Consider the following 21,610-nt stretch of genomic DNA (forward strand, 5'->3'; position numbering starts at 1 on the left):
CCCCACTGCTGCTTTCCCAGACACACTCTGCCCCTCTTCTCCTGAAATTCTCCTCCTCCCCCTTCGCTGCACCACCTGCCTCCTCTGCCCAGCCTCCATGTTACCCTTCCATCCTCCACCCCCCCCTTTACCTGCATACCATTTCCAGCTTTGGCTACTGGCACCCGAGAGTAGTCCCCAAGATGGCACCAGCAGCGTCGACTGACCTGAAAGTTCAGGAAGAAGTCTACCTCATCAGGTGCATGCCATAAGGTCAAATTATTTCCACGCTGTGCTGAATCTGTACTGAGAGAACATAAAAGTTATGTTCATCACCAAAAGAAATGAAGAGTAGTTTGGATAATTGTTTTTAAGTAGAGGCTATCAGGGCATAGAATGCCCTACCACTGATGGAGGCTGCCCAGTGAAACCATGGCTGTGGCCCGTGGAAGGCTCCCCTTGGTGGCAAGGGTTACCCCCACTGCCCTCAATGACCACCCCCCCCACCACTATCCCTGATTTGTTCAGCAAGTGCAGACCCTTCAAACTCACAGTCTAAAGAATCTCTGTGCTGGTACTTAGGAGGGATGCAATGCACAATGATGTTTCCTTACAAGGACAATCCTGTTCTAGATTATCTTCAGACAGTCTTGCAACTGAAATAGACCTAGAGAAAAGAAAAGGACAAAAATGCATAGCACTGTGAAGCTACACAGTAGCAGTTTTAAGGCTTCACAATGCAGATTGAAGTTGTCAAGCTGGGTGAATATGCAATTGTATTTTAGATATATGAGAGGGAACAAGTATCAGACCCTGTTCAGCTAAGCCATCAGCCTCACCATCTTGAATTCATGGGTTCAATCTTTCTTCATTCACAAAACTAAGCTGCTAGAAATATATGCAACCTCCCCTTAGGAAGTATATTCATGCCTCCTGGAGTATCATTGGAAATTCAGTCCAGAAAGCGGGCAAGCTGCTCGTTCCCAATGTGATTAGATGGGCAGTCACCAGTCAAATACAAATGAAGCTGGGAAATTAAAATAATCTAGGCTTCAAAGTGATGAATTCAGATGTGTTTGATACTCACCCTGCATCCTTCCACACTGCCAAAAGCTACTCCATTTAAAATAACACCCACACCTTATTATTTATGCTGGAGGTCAAAGACCTTTTCCAGAATTGGAAAAACTATTTGAAATATCTGAACAAGAGCTTGACAAATTGTTACTGTTTCTTTTCTTTCTAGGTGTTATGGCTACAACATGGGACATGTATGATAGTTTTAAAGAAGGGGAAGTGCACGAAGAGATTTCCTCTGATCATGCGAATCAGCAGAAGGATTTGTCACAAATTAATTTTGACAGAACTATCCTTCAAACTTTATCAGCTATAAATTCTATAGGATTAGGTAAGAATGTAATATAAACTGTCTACTGAAGAGAGGTGAATTCAAAAGAACTCCAGAACTAGTTCTAAAAGGGATAAGCAGCACACTGAATTACAAATTGACAATGACAGTGTACCTGGAAAGTTTGTTTTCATCTGAACCATTATATGAGGTTATTTTCATTATAATCACTCAACAACCCACCATTTAGTTTCTGTAATTTAACAGACCACTTTCTTATTCAGGATTTGGTTATTTAAAAAAACACGCAAAAACAATGGAATCTACTGTTACACAGTTGCCCTGTCAATGCAAATCACTTTTGGATATGCATCAATGCAAAGCAAATAGTTCAACTGGGGACAGATTAGCAATCTGACTGGATTGTAGACCAAAGCAAGAAGTGGTCACACAGTATAGCTTAGTTCAAAGCCAAACTTACATTATTCCACCAATAATTTTTGAGGGCATTCCTGACCGCCTGCCAGAACTTTGGCAAAAATTGATGAAAACCTAGAGAAATGGCATATCTCAGATTTTCTGCTGATCTTCCACTGAAGTTATGGTAGGAACCCCCTGCAGAAATTCTGCCTTTTCAACTTAATTTTGAATCTTTATGCGAAAAAAAAACTGATGATCTCATCAACTTCCTCCAACATTTATATTTTAACTAGCTATTGGCAGTCAATAAGTGAAGATTTGCGCATAAAGAGTGAGATGGTGGTATAGTGGTAATATCATAGGACTAGTAATCCAGAGGCCCAGGGTATATTGCTCTGGGGACAAGGGTTCAAACCCCACCATGGTTGGAGATAAAACTGATCTCAGTAATTAATGGTGGCAACTATCATTGATAACACATATCATCCTTTAAGGAAGGAAATCTGCCATTCTTACCTGCTAACATGTGACTGCCCTCTGAAATGGCCTCTCAGTTCAATTGCAATTAGCCATTAAAAAATGTTGTTTAAACTCACACCATCAGGTTTTCTCAATTATCTGTTAAATGCCTAGAAAGAAGACAATCCTGAATTTTTGTCTGAGGCAGGTTTCACCTCATGTTGTTTATAATGGAAGAAATTAAGTCTGATCTATTGTCTGTAAAACCCAATCAACAAAATGTGTGTGTTTTTAAACTCATTATTACTCCATATCTATGATTATTGGTAAATTAGACCTGGATAAGATGGAAACCTGTGTCATAGCATTGCACATTAACAGCATATGCCATTATTAATACACAAGTTCCTGGAAATAATGGAGTAAGCGAGTTGTGCCATTACTTGAGTTGACCATAATTTGCTGCTACATGTGCACCACTCCACTTCTAATCTTACCTAAAACAATAAAAGTTTGTTATTGTCACTCAGCCCATCTTTGTAGTTAATGGTGATTGCTAATCTACTGAATTTATGCCATTATTTGTGCTGCAGCCAGTTAGACTGAAAATAATCTGGGTGGCTTGATACTGACATAATTTATGGCCTTCATAGCACTTGGCCTGGGAAGTCAGAAAGGAACCCTTAGAGCTGTGGACCCTTATCCCAGCAATCTGGAAAAGGTTCAGAAGAGTTTTGTTTCCAATTCTCTCAATTTTGTTTTTTTTTGCCAACTTTGCCATCCAGATGCAGGATCCCCACTTGCACATTAGGAAGATGAAAGTATTGTAATGTCCTATTCCCCTTTAAAATAATTGTATACTGAGACAGATTAAAAATTGTGGTTTGACATATAAAAACCTGTTGACATTGCAGAAAGTCGATCCTCCACTTCAGCAGAGTCGGAGAGTGTCATCAATGTCCAAGGGACTGAAGAATTAGAGCATGACTCAGAAGAACTCCTGAAAAATGAGAAACTAAAGCATGATTTATTCATCATGGAACGTGTCATTATGGAGAACATTTTCCAACCTAAACTCGCTGCTTATCGACAACTACCAATTTTACCTGGTAATTAATAACTGTTTAAGGACCAGAAAAGTGTAGAAATTTACAACGAGAGGGTACTTACTTCATCATGTCTGTCAGCTCTTTGTTTAAACAACTCAAACCTAATCCAAAAATCCTGCTCTGTTTCCTAGCTCCACTTCATCTTGTGCTTCTAATAATTATCTGGTCTTTCATTAAGAAATGCAGTGCTCTCTGACTTAAATCATTTTTGCAGCAAAGAATTTTATGTTCAAGTAACTCTTTACATAATGCATTTTCTCCTATTCCTCTCTCCTCACTCTTGATGACAATTCTAGATTGATATCCACTCATCACTGATTCTGCAACTCTTGCAAAACCCTTACAAACTTAAAACTCTTAAACCAGCTCAGCATACTATGCTGCAATGGAATTAGTGCCTGGCGTTTGCCAAGAGACATGTAATATGTGCACATACAAATTACATGACTAAAATGTTTGTTGAATTTTGTGCATAAGTGAATCGTGGCCAAAGTTAAAATTGAGGCTGAATTTTAATTGTGAACAAACAGCCCAAGCACACACTTTGGAATGGATGAAGGTAAGAAATTACTTTAGACGTTTCTTAACATGTGTGCTTGCTTTTAGCATATATACACCAAAAGCAACAACATATATTTATATAGCACTTTTAACATAATGAAATGGTACAAGTTGTTTCACTGTAGTTTTACCAAATGAGCTCTGATACCAAGCCACCTATTAAGATGACCAGTAACTTGGTCAAAGAGGTAGGTTTTAAGGAGTTCCTTAAAGCTGAAGATAGAGGTAGCAAGCTGGAGGGGTTTAGAGGGAGAAATCCAGAGTTTAGGACTTATGTAATAGAAGACATAACAGCTAATGGTAAGTTGTTTAGAATTTGGTGGGATGGAAACTGTACAGCTGTCATCATTGGGCATATATCTAAAAGCATAACATTATGTTTCATATGACTTCAGGAGTCAAAAAAATGCAAACTTCAAAAGTAGTGTTCCCAAAGAGTAAATAAAAAAAGAGATTAAGATGATGTTGGGGAATTATCTTAATGATGCAACTTAAATTAGATTAATGTTTCAGGTATGATTCCTCAACGGAATTGCTTTTGTTCAAGGACTCCACCTGAGATCCTGAGTGATTTATGCAATTTCAGCAAGTTTTAAGATTCAGATTTCAAGCTTTCGTTTTTTCCTTTTTATTTACGAACATAGAACATACGAAGTAGGAGTAGGAGTAGGTCACTCGGCCCCTCAAGCCTGTTGCACCATTCAATAAGATCATGGCTGATCTGATTGTAACCTCAACTCCACACTCCCACCAACCCTCTATAACCTTTCACCCCCTTGTTTATCAAGAACCTATCTACCTTTGCCTTAAAAATATTCAGACTCTGTTTCCACTGCCTTTTGAGGAAGGGAGTTCCAAAGACTCACTACCCTCAGAGAAAAAATTCTCCTCATCTCGGTTCTAAATGGGCGACCCTTTTTTGTAAACAGTGGCCCCTAGTTCCAGATTCTCCCACAAGAGGAAACATCTCTCCACATCCACCCTGTCAATACCCCTCGGCATCTTAAAGGTTTCAAACAAGGCGCCTCTTACTTTTCTAAACTTCAGTGAATACTAGCCTAGCCTATCCAACCTTTCCTCCCACCCATTCCTGGTATTAGTCTGGTAAACCTTCTCTGAACTGCTTCCAATGCATTTACATCCTTTCTTAAATAAGGAGACCAATACTGTACACAGACTCCAGATGTGGTCTCACCAGTGTCCTGTACAACTGAAGCACAACCTCCCCACTTTTATATTCAATTAATTGCAATAAACAACAACATTCTATTAGCTTCCCTAATTACTTGCTGTACCTGCATACTAGATTTTTGCAATTCATGCTTTTGGACTCCTAGATTCCCCTGTATCTCAGAGCTCTGCAATCTCTCACCATTTAGATAATATACTTTATTTTTTATTCTTCCTACCAAAATGGGACAATTTCACATTTGCCCACATTACACTCCATTTACCAGATCTTTGCCCACTCACTTAACCTAACAATGTCTATTTGTAGCCTCCTTATGTCCTCTTCACAACTTACTTTCCTACCTATCTTTGTGTCATCAGCAAATTTAGCAACTGTTCCATTGGTCCCTTCATCCAAGTCATTTATATAAACTGTAAAAAGTTGAGGCCCCAGCACCGATGCCGGTGGCACACCACTTGTTACATTCTGCCAACAGAAAAAGACCCATTTATGCTCACTGTTTCCTGTTAGCTAACCAATCTTCTATCCATGCCAATATGTTACCCACTACACCATGAGGTTTTGTTTTCCATAATAACCTTTGGTGTGGCATCTTATCAAATGTCTTCTGGAAATCTAAGTACGGTACATCCACCGGTTCCCCTTTATCCACAACACATGTGACTCCTTCAAAGAACTCCAATAAGTTGGTTAAACGTGATTTCCCTTTCACAAAACCAAGTTGACTCTGCCTGATGGCCTTGCATTTTTCTAAGTACCCTGCCATAACACCTTTAATAATAGTTTCTAACATTTTTGCTATGATGGATATTAAGCTGACTGGCCTATAGCTTCCTGCTTTCTGTCTCACTCCCTTTGTGAATAAAGGAATTACATTAGCTAGTTTCCAATCTAATGAAACCTTCTCCAAATCTAGGGAATTTTGAAAATTAAAACCAACGCTTCAGCTATCTCACTAGCCACTTCTTTTAAGACCCTAGGATGAAGTCCATTAGGAACGGGGGATTTGTCAACCCGCAGTTCCAACACTTTGCCAAGTACCACTTCGCTGGTGAATGTAATTTCACAAGTTCCTCCTTCCCTTCAATTTTCTGATATATATAGCTATTTTTGAGATGTTATTTGTATCCTCTATAGTGAAGACAGATGCAAAATACTTGTTCAATTCATTTGCCATCTCCTTATTTTCCATTACTAACCCCCCAGACTTACTTTCTATAGGACCAATGCTCACTTTGTTAACTTGTTTGTTATTTAAATATCTATAGAAACTCTTACTCTCCATCTTTATATTTCTAGCCAGCTTTCTCTCATACTCGAATTTTTCCTTCCTTATTAATCATTTTGTCATTCTTTGCTGCTCACAGAATCACAGAATTGTTACGGTGTAGAAGGAGGCCATTCGGTTCATAGTGTCTGCACCGGCTCTCTGAGCATTTTAACTTAGTGCCAATCTCCTGCCTGTTCCCCGTAACCCTGCACATTGTTTCTATTTAAATAATTGTCAATGCCTTCTGGAATGCCTCAATGGAACCTGCTTCCACAGCACTTCCAGGCAGTGCATTCCAAACCCTAACTACTTGCTATGTGGAAAAGTTTTTTCTCACCTCTCATCTGCTTCTTTTGCAAAACACTTTAAAGCTGTGCCCTCTGGCTCTTGATCCTTTTATGAGCAGGGACAGTTTCTCCCTATCTACTCTGTCCAGACCTCTCATGATTTTGAAAACTTCTATCAAGGCCAGAATTTTCCCGTCAGCGATTTGGGGGGCGGGGCCCGCTTGCCAACAGGAAAATGACGCGGGAGGAATCCCCGACGTCATCCCGGTCCCTTTTAATTTGCAGGAAGGTGGGCAGACAGTGTATTGGCCATTGACAGGGTAATTAAAGTAATTAAAGGCCCTGCCTGTCCAACCTTAAGGCTGTCAGGCAGGCCAGGAGCCACAGCAGGCTTCTGATAATACATGAAACCTCATCCACTGGCGGGATGAGGTTTCATGTTCCTTTTTAAAAACTTTAATAAATGTAATTGATATTTATTAACATGTCCCATCTCGTGCATAGCGCTTCCTGTTGGGCAGGCCGCTGGGCGGGCCTTAATTGGCCCGCCCACTCAAAATGGCGGCAGGCCCCATTTCGGCGGCGGGGGTCGGCTGTCTGCCCACCGCCGAACCGGTGGGGCCCGCACGGCCACCAAGGGCAAAATTCTGCCCCAAGTCTCCTCTTAGCTTTCTCCTCTCCAAGGAAAACAATCCCAACTTCTCCAATCTTTCCTCATAACTGAAATTTCTCATCCCTGGGACCAATCTCTCCAATGCTTTCACATCCTTCATAAAGTGCCTAGAACTGTACACAATACTCCAGCTGAGGTCTAACGAGTGTCTTATGTAAGTTCATCATAACCTCCCTGCTCTTGTACTCTGTGCTCCTATTAATGAAGCATACTGTATGAATACTAATGAAGCAGAATACTGTATGCTTTAGAAATAGCTCTCTCTACCTGTCCTGCCACCTTTAATGACTTATGAACACATACGTCTCTCTAATCCTGCACACCCTTTAGAATAGTATCCTTTATTTTATACTGTCCATGTTCTTTGTACCAAAGTGTATCACCTCACACTTCTCCGCATTGAATTTCACCTGCCTCCTAGGAAGAGCAAGGGTCCCAATACCGACCCCCTGGGGAACTCCACTACAAACCTTCTTCCAGTTCGAAAAATACCCATTAACCATTACTCTGTTTCCTATACCTCAGCCAATTTTGTATCCACGTTGCTACTGTCCCTTTTATTCCATGACTTATAACTTTTCTTACAAGTCTGTTGTATGGCACCGTATCAAACATCTTTTGGACATCTATATACACCACATTAATGGCCTTTCCTTCATCCACCATCTCTGTTACCTCTTCAAAAAACTCCAGCAAGTTAGACATGATTTTCCTTTAACAAATCCATGCCGACTCTTCCGAAATCAATCCACATTTTTCCATGTGACAATTAATTCTATCCTGAATAATTGTTTCAGGAAGTTTCCCCACCACCGAAGTTAAACTGACTGGTCTGTAATTCTGCCGAAGGGTCATGAAGACTCGAAACGTTAACTGATTTCTTCTCCACCGATGCTGCCAGACCTGCTGAGTTTTTCCAGGTAATTCTGTTTTTGTTTTGGATTTCCAGCATCCGCAGTAGCTTTTAGCTTTTTGTTTTGGTCTGTAATTGCTGGGCAGGTCTTTACAACCTCTTTTGCACAAGGGTAATTGCACAGTTTGCAATTCTCCAGTCCTCCGGCACCTCCCCCGAATCCAGGGAACATTATAAGATTATTGCCAGTGCCTCTGCAATTTCCACTCTCACTTCCTTCAATATTCTTGGATGCATCTCATTCTGTCCTGGTGCCTTATCAATTTTAAGTACCGACAGCTTATCCAATACCACCTCCTTATCAATTTTAAACACTTCTAGTGACTGAGTTTCCTCCTCTGTCATCATAGCCTAGGCAACATCTGCCTCATAGGTAAAGATAGATGCAAAGTATTAATTTAACACCTCAGCTATGCCTCTTGCCTCAATGTGTAAATCCCCTTTTCGATCCCTAACCCACCCTACTCCTTTTACCACCGTTTTACTATTGATGTGCTTATACAATACTTTGGGATTTCTTTTTATATTAGCTGCCAGTATTTTTTCATAATCCCTCGTTGCTTTTTCACATCCCTTCTGAACTTTCTGTATTCAGCTTGGTCCTCAATTTGTTCAGTTGCTACCTGACATCTGTCATAAGCACACTTTTTCTTCTTTAACTTAATTTCAACCTCCTTTGTCATCCAGGGAGCTCTGGATTTGTTTGTCCTACCTTTCCCTTTTGAGGGAACATACCATGACTGTGCCCAAACCATCTCCCCTTTGAAGGTAGCCCATTGTTCAGCTACTGTTTTTCCCATCAACCTTTGATTCCAGTCTATCCGTTCCAGTTCCGTTCTTGCCGCATTGAAGTCTGCTCTCTGTCAGTTGATTATTCTTACCCTGGATTGACCAATGTCATTTTCCACTTTTATCTTAAACATAATGATACAATGATCACTGTCCCCTGGATGTTCCCCCACTGTCATTTGATCTACTTGGCCCACCTCATTCCCAAGAACCATGTGTAGCAGCGCCCTCTTTCTTGTTGGACTGGACACATACTGCTGTAGGAAATTCTCCTTAACACAATCTAGGAATGCTTGTCCCTCACTGCCCCTTACACTACCACTATCCCAGTCTATATACAGGTAATTAAAGCCCCTCATTATAACTACTCTATGATGTTTACACCTCTCTGTAACTTCCTTATAGATTTGTTCCTTTATATCCTTCCAACTAGTTGGTGGTCTGGATATTACACTGAACAATGTTAGTGCACCCTTCTTATTCCTTAGCTCTAACCAAAAATCGATTCTGTCCTTGAATCCTCTTTCTCCAGTACTGCAATACTCTCAACCAAAAATGCCATCCCTCCTCCTTTTGTCCCTTTTCTGAACACTTTGTAACCAGGAATATTTAACGCCCAGATCTGTCCTTCCTTAAGCCAGGCCTCTGTTACTGCCACAACATCATAATCCCACAAGGCAATTTGTGCCTGTAACTCCCCAATTTTATTAACTATACGCCATGTATTCACATACATTCAGTGTAACCCTGATTTAGACTTCATTACTTGCTCCCTTACTCCGACTCTATCTGTTAACTTATAAGTCTCTATTTTAGTGCTGTCTGCCTCTCCCTGCATTCCATGCACCCGGGTATTAATTTCTAATATTCTTTCCTGGTTCCCACACCCCTGCTAAGTTAGTTTAAACCCCCCCCAACAGCACTAGCAAAATGACCCTGAAGGAACTCAGTCCTAGCTCTGTTCAGATGCAACCCATCCAGCTTGTACAGGTGCCATCTCTGCCAGAGCCAGTCCCAAGAATCTAAAACCCTCCCTCCTGCACCATCTTCCTATTTCTGTCCTCACTTACACCTGGCACTGGGAGTAATCTGGAGATTACCACTTTAGAGGTCCTGCTTGCTAATTTTCTACCTAACTCCCTAAATTCCAATTGCAGGACCACATCCCCCTCCCTACCTATGTCATTAGTACCAATGTGGACCATGACCTCTGGCTGTTCACCCTCCCCCACAAGAATGTCCTGCAACCATTCTGTGACATTCTTGACCCTAGCACCAGAGAGGCAACAAACCATCCTGGAATCACGTTGGCAGCCGCAGAAATGCCTGTCTGCTCCCCTAACTAAAGAATCCCCTATCAGTACTGCCCTTCGCTCTTCTTCCTCCCCTCCTGTACAGCTGGGCCACCCGTGGTACCATGGGCTTGGCTCTTGCTGCACTCCTCTAAGGATCCATTGCCCTCACTGATATTCAGAATGGAAAACCGGTCTGCACTTGGACTGCCTGGCGGTCTCCCATTCCCTATCTGCCTGCTTGCTCCTAATTTGCGGTGTGAACACCTCTCTGAATATGCTATTCAAGTATTTCTCTGCCTCATGAATGCACTTCAGTGATTCTAGCTGCTGCTCAATCTCAAGCTTGTGAGCCAGTGACACCATAAGACCATGATATAGGAGCAAAAGTAGGCCATTTGGCCCATTGAGTCAGCTCCGCCATTCAATGAGATCATGGCTGATCTGATAATCCTCAACTCTACTTTCCTGCCTTTTCCCCATAACCCTCGATTCCCTTACTGATTAAAAATCTGTCTACCTTATCCTTGAATACACTTTACAACCCAGCCTCAACAGCCCTCTGCGGTAAAGAATTCCACAGATTCACTCCCCTCAGAAGAAATTCCTACTCATCTGTCTTAAATGGGTGACCCCTTACTGAGATTATGCCCTCTGGTCCTAGACTCTCCCACAAGGGGCAACCAACCTCTCAGCATCTACCCCATCAAGCCCCCTAAGAATCTTATATGTTTCAATAAGGTCACCTCTCATTCTTCTAAACTCCAATGAGTACAGGCCCAACCTACTAAACCTCTCCTCATAAGAAAATCCCTCCATAACTGGGATCAAGCTAGTGAACCTTCTCTGGACTGCCCCTAATGCCAGTATATCTTTCCTTAGATAAGGGGACCAAAACTGTTCACAGTATTCTAGTTGTGGTCTAACTAGTGCCTTGTATAGATTTAGCAAGACTTCCCTATTTTTATACTCCATTCCCTTTGAAATGAAGGTCAACATTCCATTTTCCTTCCCTATTATCTGCTGAACTTGTATGTTAGCTTTTTGGGATTCATGCACAAGGATTCCCAAACCCCTCTATGCTGTAGCTTTCTGCAGTCTTTCTCCATTTAAATAATATTCAGCTTCTCCATTCTTCCTGGCAAAATGCATAACCTCAATTTCCCACATTATATTCCATCTGCAAAGTTTTTGCCCACTCACTTAACCTGCCGATATCCCTCTGTAGACTCTGCCATCCTCACCACTTGCCTTCCCAACTATTTTTGTGTCATCCGCAAACTTGGCGATTGTATGTTCACTTCCCTCATCTAAGTCATTGATATACATTGTAAATAATTGTGGCCCCAGCACTGACCCCTGTGGCGCGCCACTAGTTACAGGCTGCCAACCTGAAAATGCCCCCCTTATCCCAACTCTGTCTTCTATTAGTTAGCCAGTCTTGCTAATATACTACCCCAATACCATGGGCTCTTATGAAGTAGCTTGATATGCAGTACCTTATCGAACGCCTTTTGGAAATCCAAATATGTTACATCTACTGGCTGACGTTTATCTATCATGCTTGTTAACTCCTCAAAGAATTCTAATACATTTGTCAGGCATGATTTCCCCTTCATGAAGCCATGCTGACTCTGATTATATTATGCATTTCTAATGCTCTGCTATTACATCCTTTATGATAAACTCCAACATTTTCCCAAAGACAGATATTAAGCTAACTGGCCTATAGTTACCTGCTTTTTGTCTCCCTCCCTTTTTGAATAAGGACGTTACATTGGCAGCTTTCCAATCTTCTGGGACATTTCCAGAATCAAAGGATTCTTGGAAGATTACTACCAGTGCATCCACTTTTTGTGTAGCTACTTCCTTTAATATCCTAGGATGCAACCCATCAGGCCAAGGGGACTTATTGGCCTTCAGCCCCATTAGTTTCCCTAGTACTTTTTCTCTAGTGATTGTATTTATTACGCTCTATTCTTTGTATTCTCTAAGGGGCCTATTTTCACCTTGGCCTCTCTCTTCCTTTCTATACATTTAACGAAGTTCTTACTGTCCCCTTTTATACTACTTGCTAGTTTACCCTCAGTTTATTTTCTCCTTCTTTATTATTTTTTTGGTCATCTTTTGTTGGTTTAAAACTTTCCTAATCCTCTGGTTTACCACTAATCTTTGCCACATTGTATGTTTTTTCTTTCAATTTGATGCTATCCTTAGCTTCCTTGGTTTACCATGGTTGGTTTATCCCATTCCTAGAGTCCTTCTTCCTCACTGGGAAAAACCTTTGTTGAGAGTCTTCCTGTACATAAGCTCGTTGGGGTCACGAGAAGTGTCCACTACTCCCCGCATGCCACAGGATGGGCATTCCGCTAGGCTGAGCTGTCCTGCCATGCCTTAACCTCAAACTTTTAAATCACTCTTACTTAAACTTTAGTTACTTTTACTTACTTTAACCTTACTCTTGTAATATTAACATAAACTGGAGATTAATAGAAATAGAAATTCTTTGTCCTTACTCACAAATCAGTTCCCTTTCCTGCGCTATAAATTCTTACTTTCCTGTGCTTGTTTAGAAATTTTCGTTTCTGTACTCGCAATCTCCTGGCTGTCTCTCCACTTGTGCTGTTTTATCTCCCGAACTCCTGCTGTTTTGTCTCCTGAACTCCCGCTGTGTTCTTTATATTCTGTCCAATCTTCTGACCTGCCACCTGTCTTTGCACAATTATATGCTTTTTCTTTAAGTTTGATACCATCTTTACCTTTTTTAGTTAATCATGGGCGGTCAGTCCTCTCCTTGAAATTTTTCTTTCTCAGTGGAATGTGCCTATTCTGTGTATTCTGCAATATCCCTTTACATATCTGCCACTGCATCTCTATTGGTCTATCCCTTAACCTCAATTACCAGTTCACTTTGGCTAGCTCTGTTTTCATGCCTTCATAATTGCCCTTATTTAAGTTTAAAATACTAGTCTTGGATCCACTCTTCTCTCCCTCAAGCTGAATGTAAATTTCAATCATATTATGATCGCTGCTACCCAGGGGTGCCTTCACTATGTGGTTATCGATTAATCCTATCCTATTGCACAGGCTTAATAAAGCCTGCTCTCTGGTTGGCTCCAGAACATGCTGTCCTAAGAAACAATCCCAAAAACATTCTATGAACTACTCATCTATGCTACCTTTGCCCATCTGATTTTTCCAGTCTGTATGCAGATTAAAACCCCCCATGATAATCGCTGTACCTTTCTGAAAAACTCCCATTATCTCTTCCTTTATACTCTATCCTACCATTTAGTTACATTTAGGGGGCCTGTGCACCACTCCCACAGGTGACTTCTTGCCTTTATAATTTCTCATCTCAACCCACACCACTTCTATATCCTGGTTTCCTGAGCTTAGCTCATCCCTCCCTAATGTGGTAATACCATCATTAATTAACAGAGACACCTTCATCTTTTTCTAGCTTCCTGTCCTTCCTAAATGCCACATGCCCTTCAATATTCAGGTCACAATCTATGTCATTCTGTAGCCATGTCTCTGTACTGGCTATCAGATGATATTTATTTCTGTTTGCACGATCAGTTATCTGTCTTGTTTCAAATGCTATATGTATTCAGATACAGAGCCTTTAGTTTTGTCTCTTTATTATTTTTGTAATATCTAGCCATGTCTGATTTACTCTTAGATTTGTACTCTCTGTCCCTTCCTGTTAGTCTATCATTTCCCATATTAGTACTTTTCCCTCTTGTCTTGTCTCTACTATTTTGTTTGCTACATCTTCCCAAATTTGATCCCTTTCCCCCACTATTTAGCTTAAAACTCTCTACTTCTCTAGTTATGCAGCTCACTAGAACACTAGCCCCAGCATAGTTCAGGTGCAGACCATGCCAACAGTACACCTCCACTTTCCCCAGTACTGGTGCCAGTGTCCCACAAACCAGAACCTACTTCTCCCACACCAACCTTTGAGCTATGCAATAATTTCTCTAATCTTATTTGCCCTATGCCAATTTGCACATTGCTCAGGTAATAATCTAGTTCCCTTAATTAACTATATACAGCTGCTCCCCAGTGGATAGCTTCTATCTCCCTGCTTGGTCCCCTGAATGAGATTTAGAATTTAAACATTACTTACAGTTAAATACAAACAATGTTAGATTTTTAGAAAGAGATTTAAGATTCCCTCAACTCACCAAACTCCCAGCACCCCCATAGAGGTCACACTCCAGTGCTAGGTAGTACTGATATGTCTGCATTTATATGTTGTGAAATTAAACGCACTAGCTGAGCCCAGGTGCAGAAAAACCAGTTCAAGCTCGTTTCCTTAATTAACTATCTACAGCTGCTACCCAGTGTATAGCTTCTATTTCGCTGTTTCAGCCCCAGGATGAGGTTTAGAATTTAAGCAATACTTACAGTTAAGTGTTAAATACAAACAATATTAGCTTTTTAGAAAGAGATTTAAGCCCTCAACTCATCAAATTTATAGTACTTCGTTGAAGTCCCACTCTCATTAGGAAGTGTCTACTCTACCCTAATATTTAACTCTTGGTATTACCTAGATCCAGATGGTCCATCTAATGCAGAGGAAGAGGTGGTAGAGGGCATAATGCTGCTGGATATCATGAGTCCAAGATTGCAGCCACTATGGTCTTTTACCTGTAGTCTCACCAAGGGACGCAATGTTAGCTGCATGGTTTGGAACAAACACAACTTGGTGAGTAAACTTAAGGAGACAACAAATTAAATCATCACGAAGATTAACTAATACAGCAGTAATGTTAAATGGCCGGTGTATATGCGTTAATGTGATAGCTAGAAATTTGATTGCACCAGAAAATCGTCCCTAGGGAGCAGCGATTTACCCACCTGTTTACATGGGCACAGGGACCACGTAAAATTGATACTGGTGGTTTGTTATGATGGGTCAGCCGTGCATCCAGCGCTCCTCTTGCTACTTATTGGTGCCATTTGGGGGTGGGGAGGGAGGAAATCCGGGCACCTGTAAAGACACTTAAAGGCAGCCTGCCCCAAAAGTGTTGATGCGCTGTGGCTGTTGATGGGGTGAATGCTTGTGAAGGGAGAAATGGCTGAAATATTTGTAGGATTGACCCAGAGGTTCTTTGATGCTGCTTTGGAGATCCTGGTATATGTGGTGGGGGAGGGAGATGCGGTTTTCCCCTGGAACGAGGGGAGGTGTTGTGGATGGTGGGGCAGGGGAGGGGGAGGAAATGCTGTTCAGTCAATACCCCTGTCACCAGTGGGAAGTAGTTGCAGAGGGGGTCAGTTCAAGGGGCTTAGCTCCCAGCTGTAAAGCTGAAAGAAATTGAATGGTCTCTGCAGAGTTGTCAAGTTAAGAGTCCCATCACTCACCTCAACTACTCTGTCCTCAAACCTACAACATCTATAGTTCTGCTACTCAGTACTCCCCTCTCTCATTTTCCTTCACTCTCCTGCAATCACTGCACTACACTTCACTCAATTTTCTTCTTCTACTTATAAACTGCTCCTCCTACTCTCACCATTATTCTTACCCTTACCTACACACACTTCACATCTTGCAAACGATATCTGTAATTTTAACCATGACAGGAACAATCTCAAAACACCTCACAAGGGATATAGTAGCATATCATGATTATATTACTCAAGTAGTAACCTAGAGGCCTGAATTAATAGTCCAGAGACATGAGTTCAACACCCACCAAGAGAGTTGTGGAACTTAAATGCAATAAATTAAAATCTGAAACTAAAAAGCTAGCATCAGTATGAAACTTCCGAATTGTCATAAAAACCCATCTGGTTCATGAATGTCCTCTATGTCCTTACTTGGCCTGGTCTGCATGTGACTTTTGACCCACATGTGGTTGATTCTTAACTGCACTCTGGAATGGCCTAACAAGCCACAGAGTTGTATTCAAGAAGGCCTATCACCATCATCTTCTGAAGGGTAGTTAGGAAAGGGCAATAAATGCTGACCTTACAAATGACGCTCACATCCTGTGAATGAATAAATAAAATAAGGCTGCCACTAACACAGCCCCTTCTTCCTTTCTGTAGCAGGTCACATATAACATGAGGCAGCAGACATCCTCTTCACACTTGAGGAGCGGGTGTTGGACATCATGGGCAATGATTGAGGAGTTTTCTTTTTTTTATTCATTTACGGGATGTGGGTGTCGCTGGCTAGGCCAGCATTTATTATCCATCCCTACTTGCCCTTGAGAAGGTGGTGGTGAGCTGTCTTCTTGAACTGTTGCAGTCCACGTAGTACACCCACAGTGCTGTTAGGGAGGGAGTTCCAGGATTTTGACCCAACGACAGTGAAGGAATAGTGATATATTTCCAAGCCAGGATGGTGTGTGGCTTGGAGGGGAACTTCCAGGTGGTGGTGTTCCCCTCTTTCCTTCTAGATGGTAGCGATCATGGGTTTGGAAGGTGCTGCCTAAGGAGCCTTGATGAGTTTCTGCAGTGCATCTTGTAGATGGTACACACTGCTGCCACTGTTCATCTGTGTGGAGGGAGTGAATGTTTGTGGATGGGGTGCCAATCAAGCGGGCTGCTTTGTCTTGGATGGTATCAAGCTTCTTGAGTGTTGTAGGAGCTGCACTCATCCAGGCAAGTGTAGAGTATTCCGTCGCATTCCTGACTTGTGCCTTGTAGATGATGGACAGGCTTTGGGGAGTCAGGAGGTGAGTTACTTGCCACAGGATTTCTAACTTCTGACCAGCTCTTGTAGACACAGTATTTAAATGACTAGACCAGTTCAGTTTCTGGTCAATGGTAACCCCCAGGATGTTGATAGGGAGCTATTGTGCAGGGTCACTTCACACCCTATCTACTTTTGCCCTTATAATCTTATTGTGTTTTAAATACATCCTTGGAGTGTGGTCAAACCTTGCCTTTATTTCCCATCCTAGAGAAAGTGGTGGGTCAGCCTTCTTCTTGAACCAAATGGATTCTGTGCTGAAAGTGCACCCAAAATGCTGTTGGGTGTCTCACCTACACACTCTGCACACTTTCAGAAGCCACTTATCTCTCTCTGCACTCAGAAGAAAAGCTAACCTTTGTCCCTTTCTTTTATCTCACACACTAAAATTGTCAAGTTTCATGTCAGTGCAGGAAGAGGATAACCGCGTTCCTAAAGATGCTAGATCACCAGATCTGATCTTAGCAAGCACCAGCTCAGAGATTGGCATTACGAGCAATTTAGAGGGTACACTAGAGAAAACAATATTGCATGATGAATTCTCTGGACAAGGTTTTTATTCTTTTGTGGGACATGAACATAGCTGACATGGCCAATAGTTGTTGCTCAACCCAATTGCCCTTAAGAAGGTGGTGCTGAGCTGTCTTCTTGAACCACTGCAGTCCATCTGGTGTTGGTACACCCACAGTGCTGTTACAAATGTATTGCAAAGATGGTAGATGGGATAGGACACTACAGGTGCCAGCTTGTTGAAGGATGAAATCACATCCTGGCTTTGCTGCAGAGGTCTCAATTGCTGTCTTTGAAGGCTGAGGCTACTGAAGAAGTATGCCAGTGAACTTGCATGCAATGACTGAGAGCATGGAGAAGTCCAACTCCATCTTGTGGCAGTGTTTCACACACAGCATGGAGACCATTCTGTCAAATTTGGAGCAAATGGTTAGCTCCATGAATACAATAGTGGGGCCCACCATATTGGAGCCTCTGATGACATCTTTGGCAATTGCCAAAGAAGATCACACTGCTGCTATTTTGGTTCTGGGGTCCAGTCTTGACAGAAACCTCCTGAGCATGAGCCCACTAAGGCCATATGAGAGTCCTCAGTGGAAGCTCAACAGTGTTCCGCCATTCAATCTGCAGCCACTAGAAATATATCTTGTAGATGTACTTTGATAAATAATTGAGCACAAAGACAAGTCTTCACAACTTTGATTTTAATTATTTCCACCGACTGTTAGTCAGAACTTGCATTATTAAGTAAAATTTCTGTTTTCTATGTTTGCCATGTCTCTAGTCAGCTGAGGGAAAGACACAAGAAGCTGGTGATGGATAGCACACAGGGTGCAATCTCTGGCACCTTGACTCAGCCACCTCCCTGATACAGCAGTACACAGCAAACTAATATATTGCTGATGGAACTAACCAGTAACTTAAACGGTTAGGGCTAAAATGTCCTTGACAGCAACAGTGCTATCCTTCCTGTTTTAAGGGTCCACTTTAGGGTGCAGCAGATAACTTAGTGCTCCTTGGTGAAGTTGCGATATGAGGCTTCCTGAAGACCCTTAGTTGATATAGCATCCTGCACAGTGGCCTCCGTCTCCCTCTTCTCCCAGATACTCCTGCTCAGTCCTGTCATAAGAACATAAGAATTAGGAGCAGGAGTAGGCAATTCAGCCCCTCGAGCCTGACCCATCATTCATTATGATCATGGCTAATCTCATTTCGGCCTCAACTCTAATTTCCCGCCCTCTCCCCATAACCTTTCAACCCATTACTAATTAAAAATCTGTCTATCTCCTCAAATTTATTCAGCGTCCCGGCATCCACTGCACTCTGAGGTAGTGAATTCCACAGATTCACGACCCTTTGAGAAAGGTAATTCCTCCTCATCTCTGATTTAAATCTACCACCCCTTAGCCTAAAGCTATGGTCTCTCGTTCTAGAATGCTCCAGAAGGGGGAACATCCACTCCACGTCTACTTTGTCTATCCCCTTTAGCATCTTATATACCTCAATTAGATCTCCTCTGAACCGCCTCCAGTGCAACTACATCCTTCCTTCCAAGGGGACCAAAACTGTGTACAGTACTCCAGGTGCAGTCTCACCAATGCCTTGTACAGTTGCAACAACACTTCCCTATTTATATACTCTATTCCTTTAGCAATAAATGCCAAAATTCCATTTGCCTTCCTTATTACCTGCTGTACCTGCATACTAGCTTTCAGCGATTCATGCACGAGGACACCCAGATCCCTCTGAACCGAAGCATTCTGAAGTTTCTCTCCATTTAAATAATAAGTTGCCTGTATATTCTTCCGACCAAAATGGATAACCTCACACTTATCCACGTTAAACTCCATCTGCCAAATTTTGGCCCATTCACCTAACTGTCCATATCCATTTGTAAATTTCTTATTTCTTCATTGCAACTTACTTTCCCACCTATTTTGGTGTCATCTGCAAATTTAGCTATAGTACCATCTATCCCTGAATCCAAGTCATTTATATAGATTGTAAGTAGTTGGGCCCAAGGACTGAACCCTGTGGCATCCCACTGGTTACAGCTTGCCATCCAGAAAAAGACCCATTTATCCCGACTCTCTGCTTTCTGTTGGTTAGCCAATCCTCTATCCAAGCTAATATATTATCCCTAACTCTGTGTGATCTTGCGTATTAATCTTTTGTGCAGCACCTTATCAAATGCCTTCTGGAAGTTCAGATATACTACATCTACAGGATCCCCATTATCCACTTTGCTTGTCACATCCTCAAAGAACTCTAGCAAATTAGTCAAACACGATTTATTCTTCATAAAACCATGCTGACTCTGATGGATTGCATTTCGACTTTCCAAATGCCCCATTACTACTTCCTTAATAATGGATTCCAACAATTTCCCAACGACAGCCATTAAACTAACTGGTCTATAGTTTCCTTATTTCTGCCTTTCCCCCCCCTTTTTGAATAAAGGCATTATATTAGCATTTTTCCAATCCACTGGAACCTTTCCAGAATCCAGGGAATTTTGGAATATTATAGCCAATGCATCCACTATCTCCGCTGCCACTTCCTTTAAGACCCTGGGATGTAGGCCATCAGGTCCTGGGGACTTATCACCCTTTAATCCCAATAGTTTGCTCAGTACTTTTTCTCTAGTGATGGTGATTGCTCTAAGTTCCTCCTTCTCTATATCCTCTGCACTACCTGTTACTATTGGGGTGGTACTAGTGTCCTCCATTGTGAAAACTAAGGCAAAATATTGATTAAGTATCACTGCTATTTCTGCGTTCCCCACTATTAACTCCCCAGTCTTGTCCTCCAAGGGACCAACATTCACCTTGGCTACCCTCTTTCCTTTTATATACTTGTAGAAGCTTTTGCTATCAGTTTTTACGTTTTGTGCTAGTTTTCTTACATAATTTACCTTTGCTCCTTTTTATTTTTTTTTAGTAACCCTTTGTTGATCTTTAAAAGTTACCCAATCTTCCAGCCTGCCACTGACCTTTGCAATTTGGTATGCCTTAGTTTTTGCCTTTAAATTATCTTTAACTTCCTTGCTTAGCCATGGATGCTTTTTCCCCCTCTTACCATCTTTCTTCCTCATTGGGATATATTTTTCTTGGGAGGAATTGAATATCTCCTTAAATATCTGCCACTGTTCATCAACTGTCCTACCTTGTGGTCTTCCTGCCCAGTCCAATAGGGCCAAATCTGCCCTCATACCTATGTAGTTACTTTTGTTTAACTCCAGAACACTAGCATGGGACTCAAGTTTCTCGCTCTCAAACTGAACTTGAAATTCTATCATGCTATGATCACTCTTCTTGCCTCAAAGGGCAACAGCAGTTGCCCTCCTCCTTCAACCCCACAGGCAACCCAGGAGACCACCCAAGACTGGAATAAACAGTTTGCAACCACAGCAACAAAGTTGTTCCCAGAACTCAAAATTCACTTCTAGAACACAGAAAGTAGCCTAAACAAAACCCAGTAGTTATCTAGTACCCTCAGAGAGCAAAACAGCAATTAACCTGTTTGTTTTAGCAAGCTCTTAGACTGTTAACATTGTGAGTTGCTGCGTGAGTTTATTACATGATGCGTCAGGCACTGGGGAAGACTAATTTCACAAAAGGATGCTACAGTCAGCTTGGGTTCCTTATTTAAATGTTATAATGTGCTACTTGAATTGTTCCATGGTGCAATCCAGTATAGTGGGCATTGGATTTCTACCACGAGATGTGTCAGTTAAACCTGAATATTGAATCCTTAAGCACGTTTTACACCTGATAAATAGGCATGGTGCAATCGAAATTCTACCCCATTGCAATTCATTCACTCCTAATACCCCGCTGTATTGTAATCCAGTCTTTGAACTTATAAGGGGCACACTACTTTCTCATTATTTCTGCATTTCTTGTCTGTTGTGTTAGTGTAAATGACTTGCCTTTGAAACCATACATTAAATAATAGGACTGAACAAGCTCCAACATCTGGAGCTGTAAGAAGTGGTGAGGTAATACAAGTGTGATCAGTGATAGATAAAAGCAGAGCACGACAGCATTACTAAAATGACGTTTTGTAAAATAGTGGAGAATACATCAAACTGATATAA

General features: G+C 41.6%; 1 protein-coding gene across 4 annotated transcripts in view; it reads left to right on the forward strand.

The window, feature by feature from the left end:
* The window catches only part of dnai4 (dynein axonemal intermediate chain 4), a 189,137-nt gene that overhangs the window by 97,969 nt on the left and 69,558 nt on the right, over window positions 1-21,610 (forward strand). For all 4 annotated transcript variants that reach the window (XM_078561279.1, XM_078561280.1, XM_078561278.1 and 1 more), the window contains 3 exons: window positions 1,226-1,387; window positions 3,121-3,315; window positions 14,855-15,009. In XM_078561279.1, the coding sequence (XP_078417405.1) occupies window positions 1,226-1,387; window positions 3,121-3,315; window positions 14,855-15,009 (512 nt within the window). The remainder of the gene's footprint in view (window positions 1-1,225; window positions 1,388-3,120; window positions 3,316-14,854; window positions 15,010-21,610) is intronic.

This window comes from Cetorhinus maximus, chromosome 17, assembly GCF_964194155.1.
Source record: "Cetorhinus maximus chromosome 17, sCetMax3.hap1.1, whole genome shotgun sequence".
Classification (NCBI taxonomy): domain Eukaryota; kingdom Metazoa; phylum Chordata; class Chondrichthyes; order Lamniformes; family Cetorhinidae; genus Cetorhinus; species Cetorhinus maximus.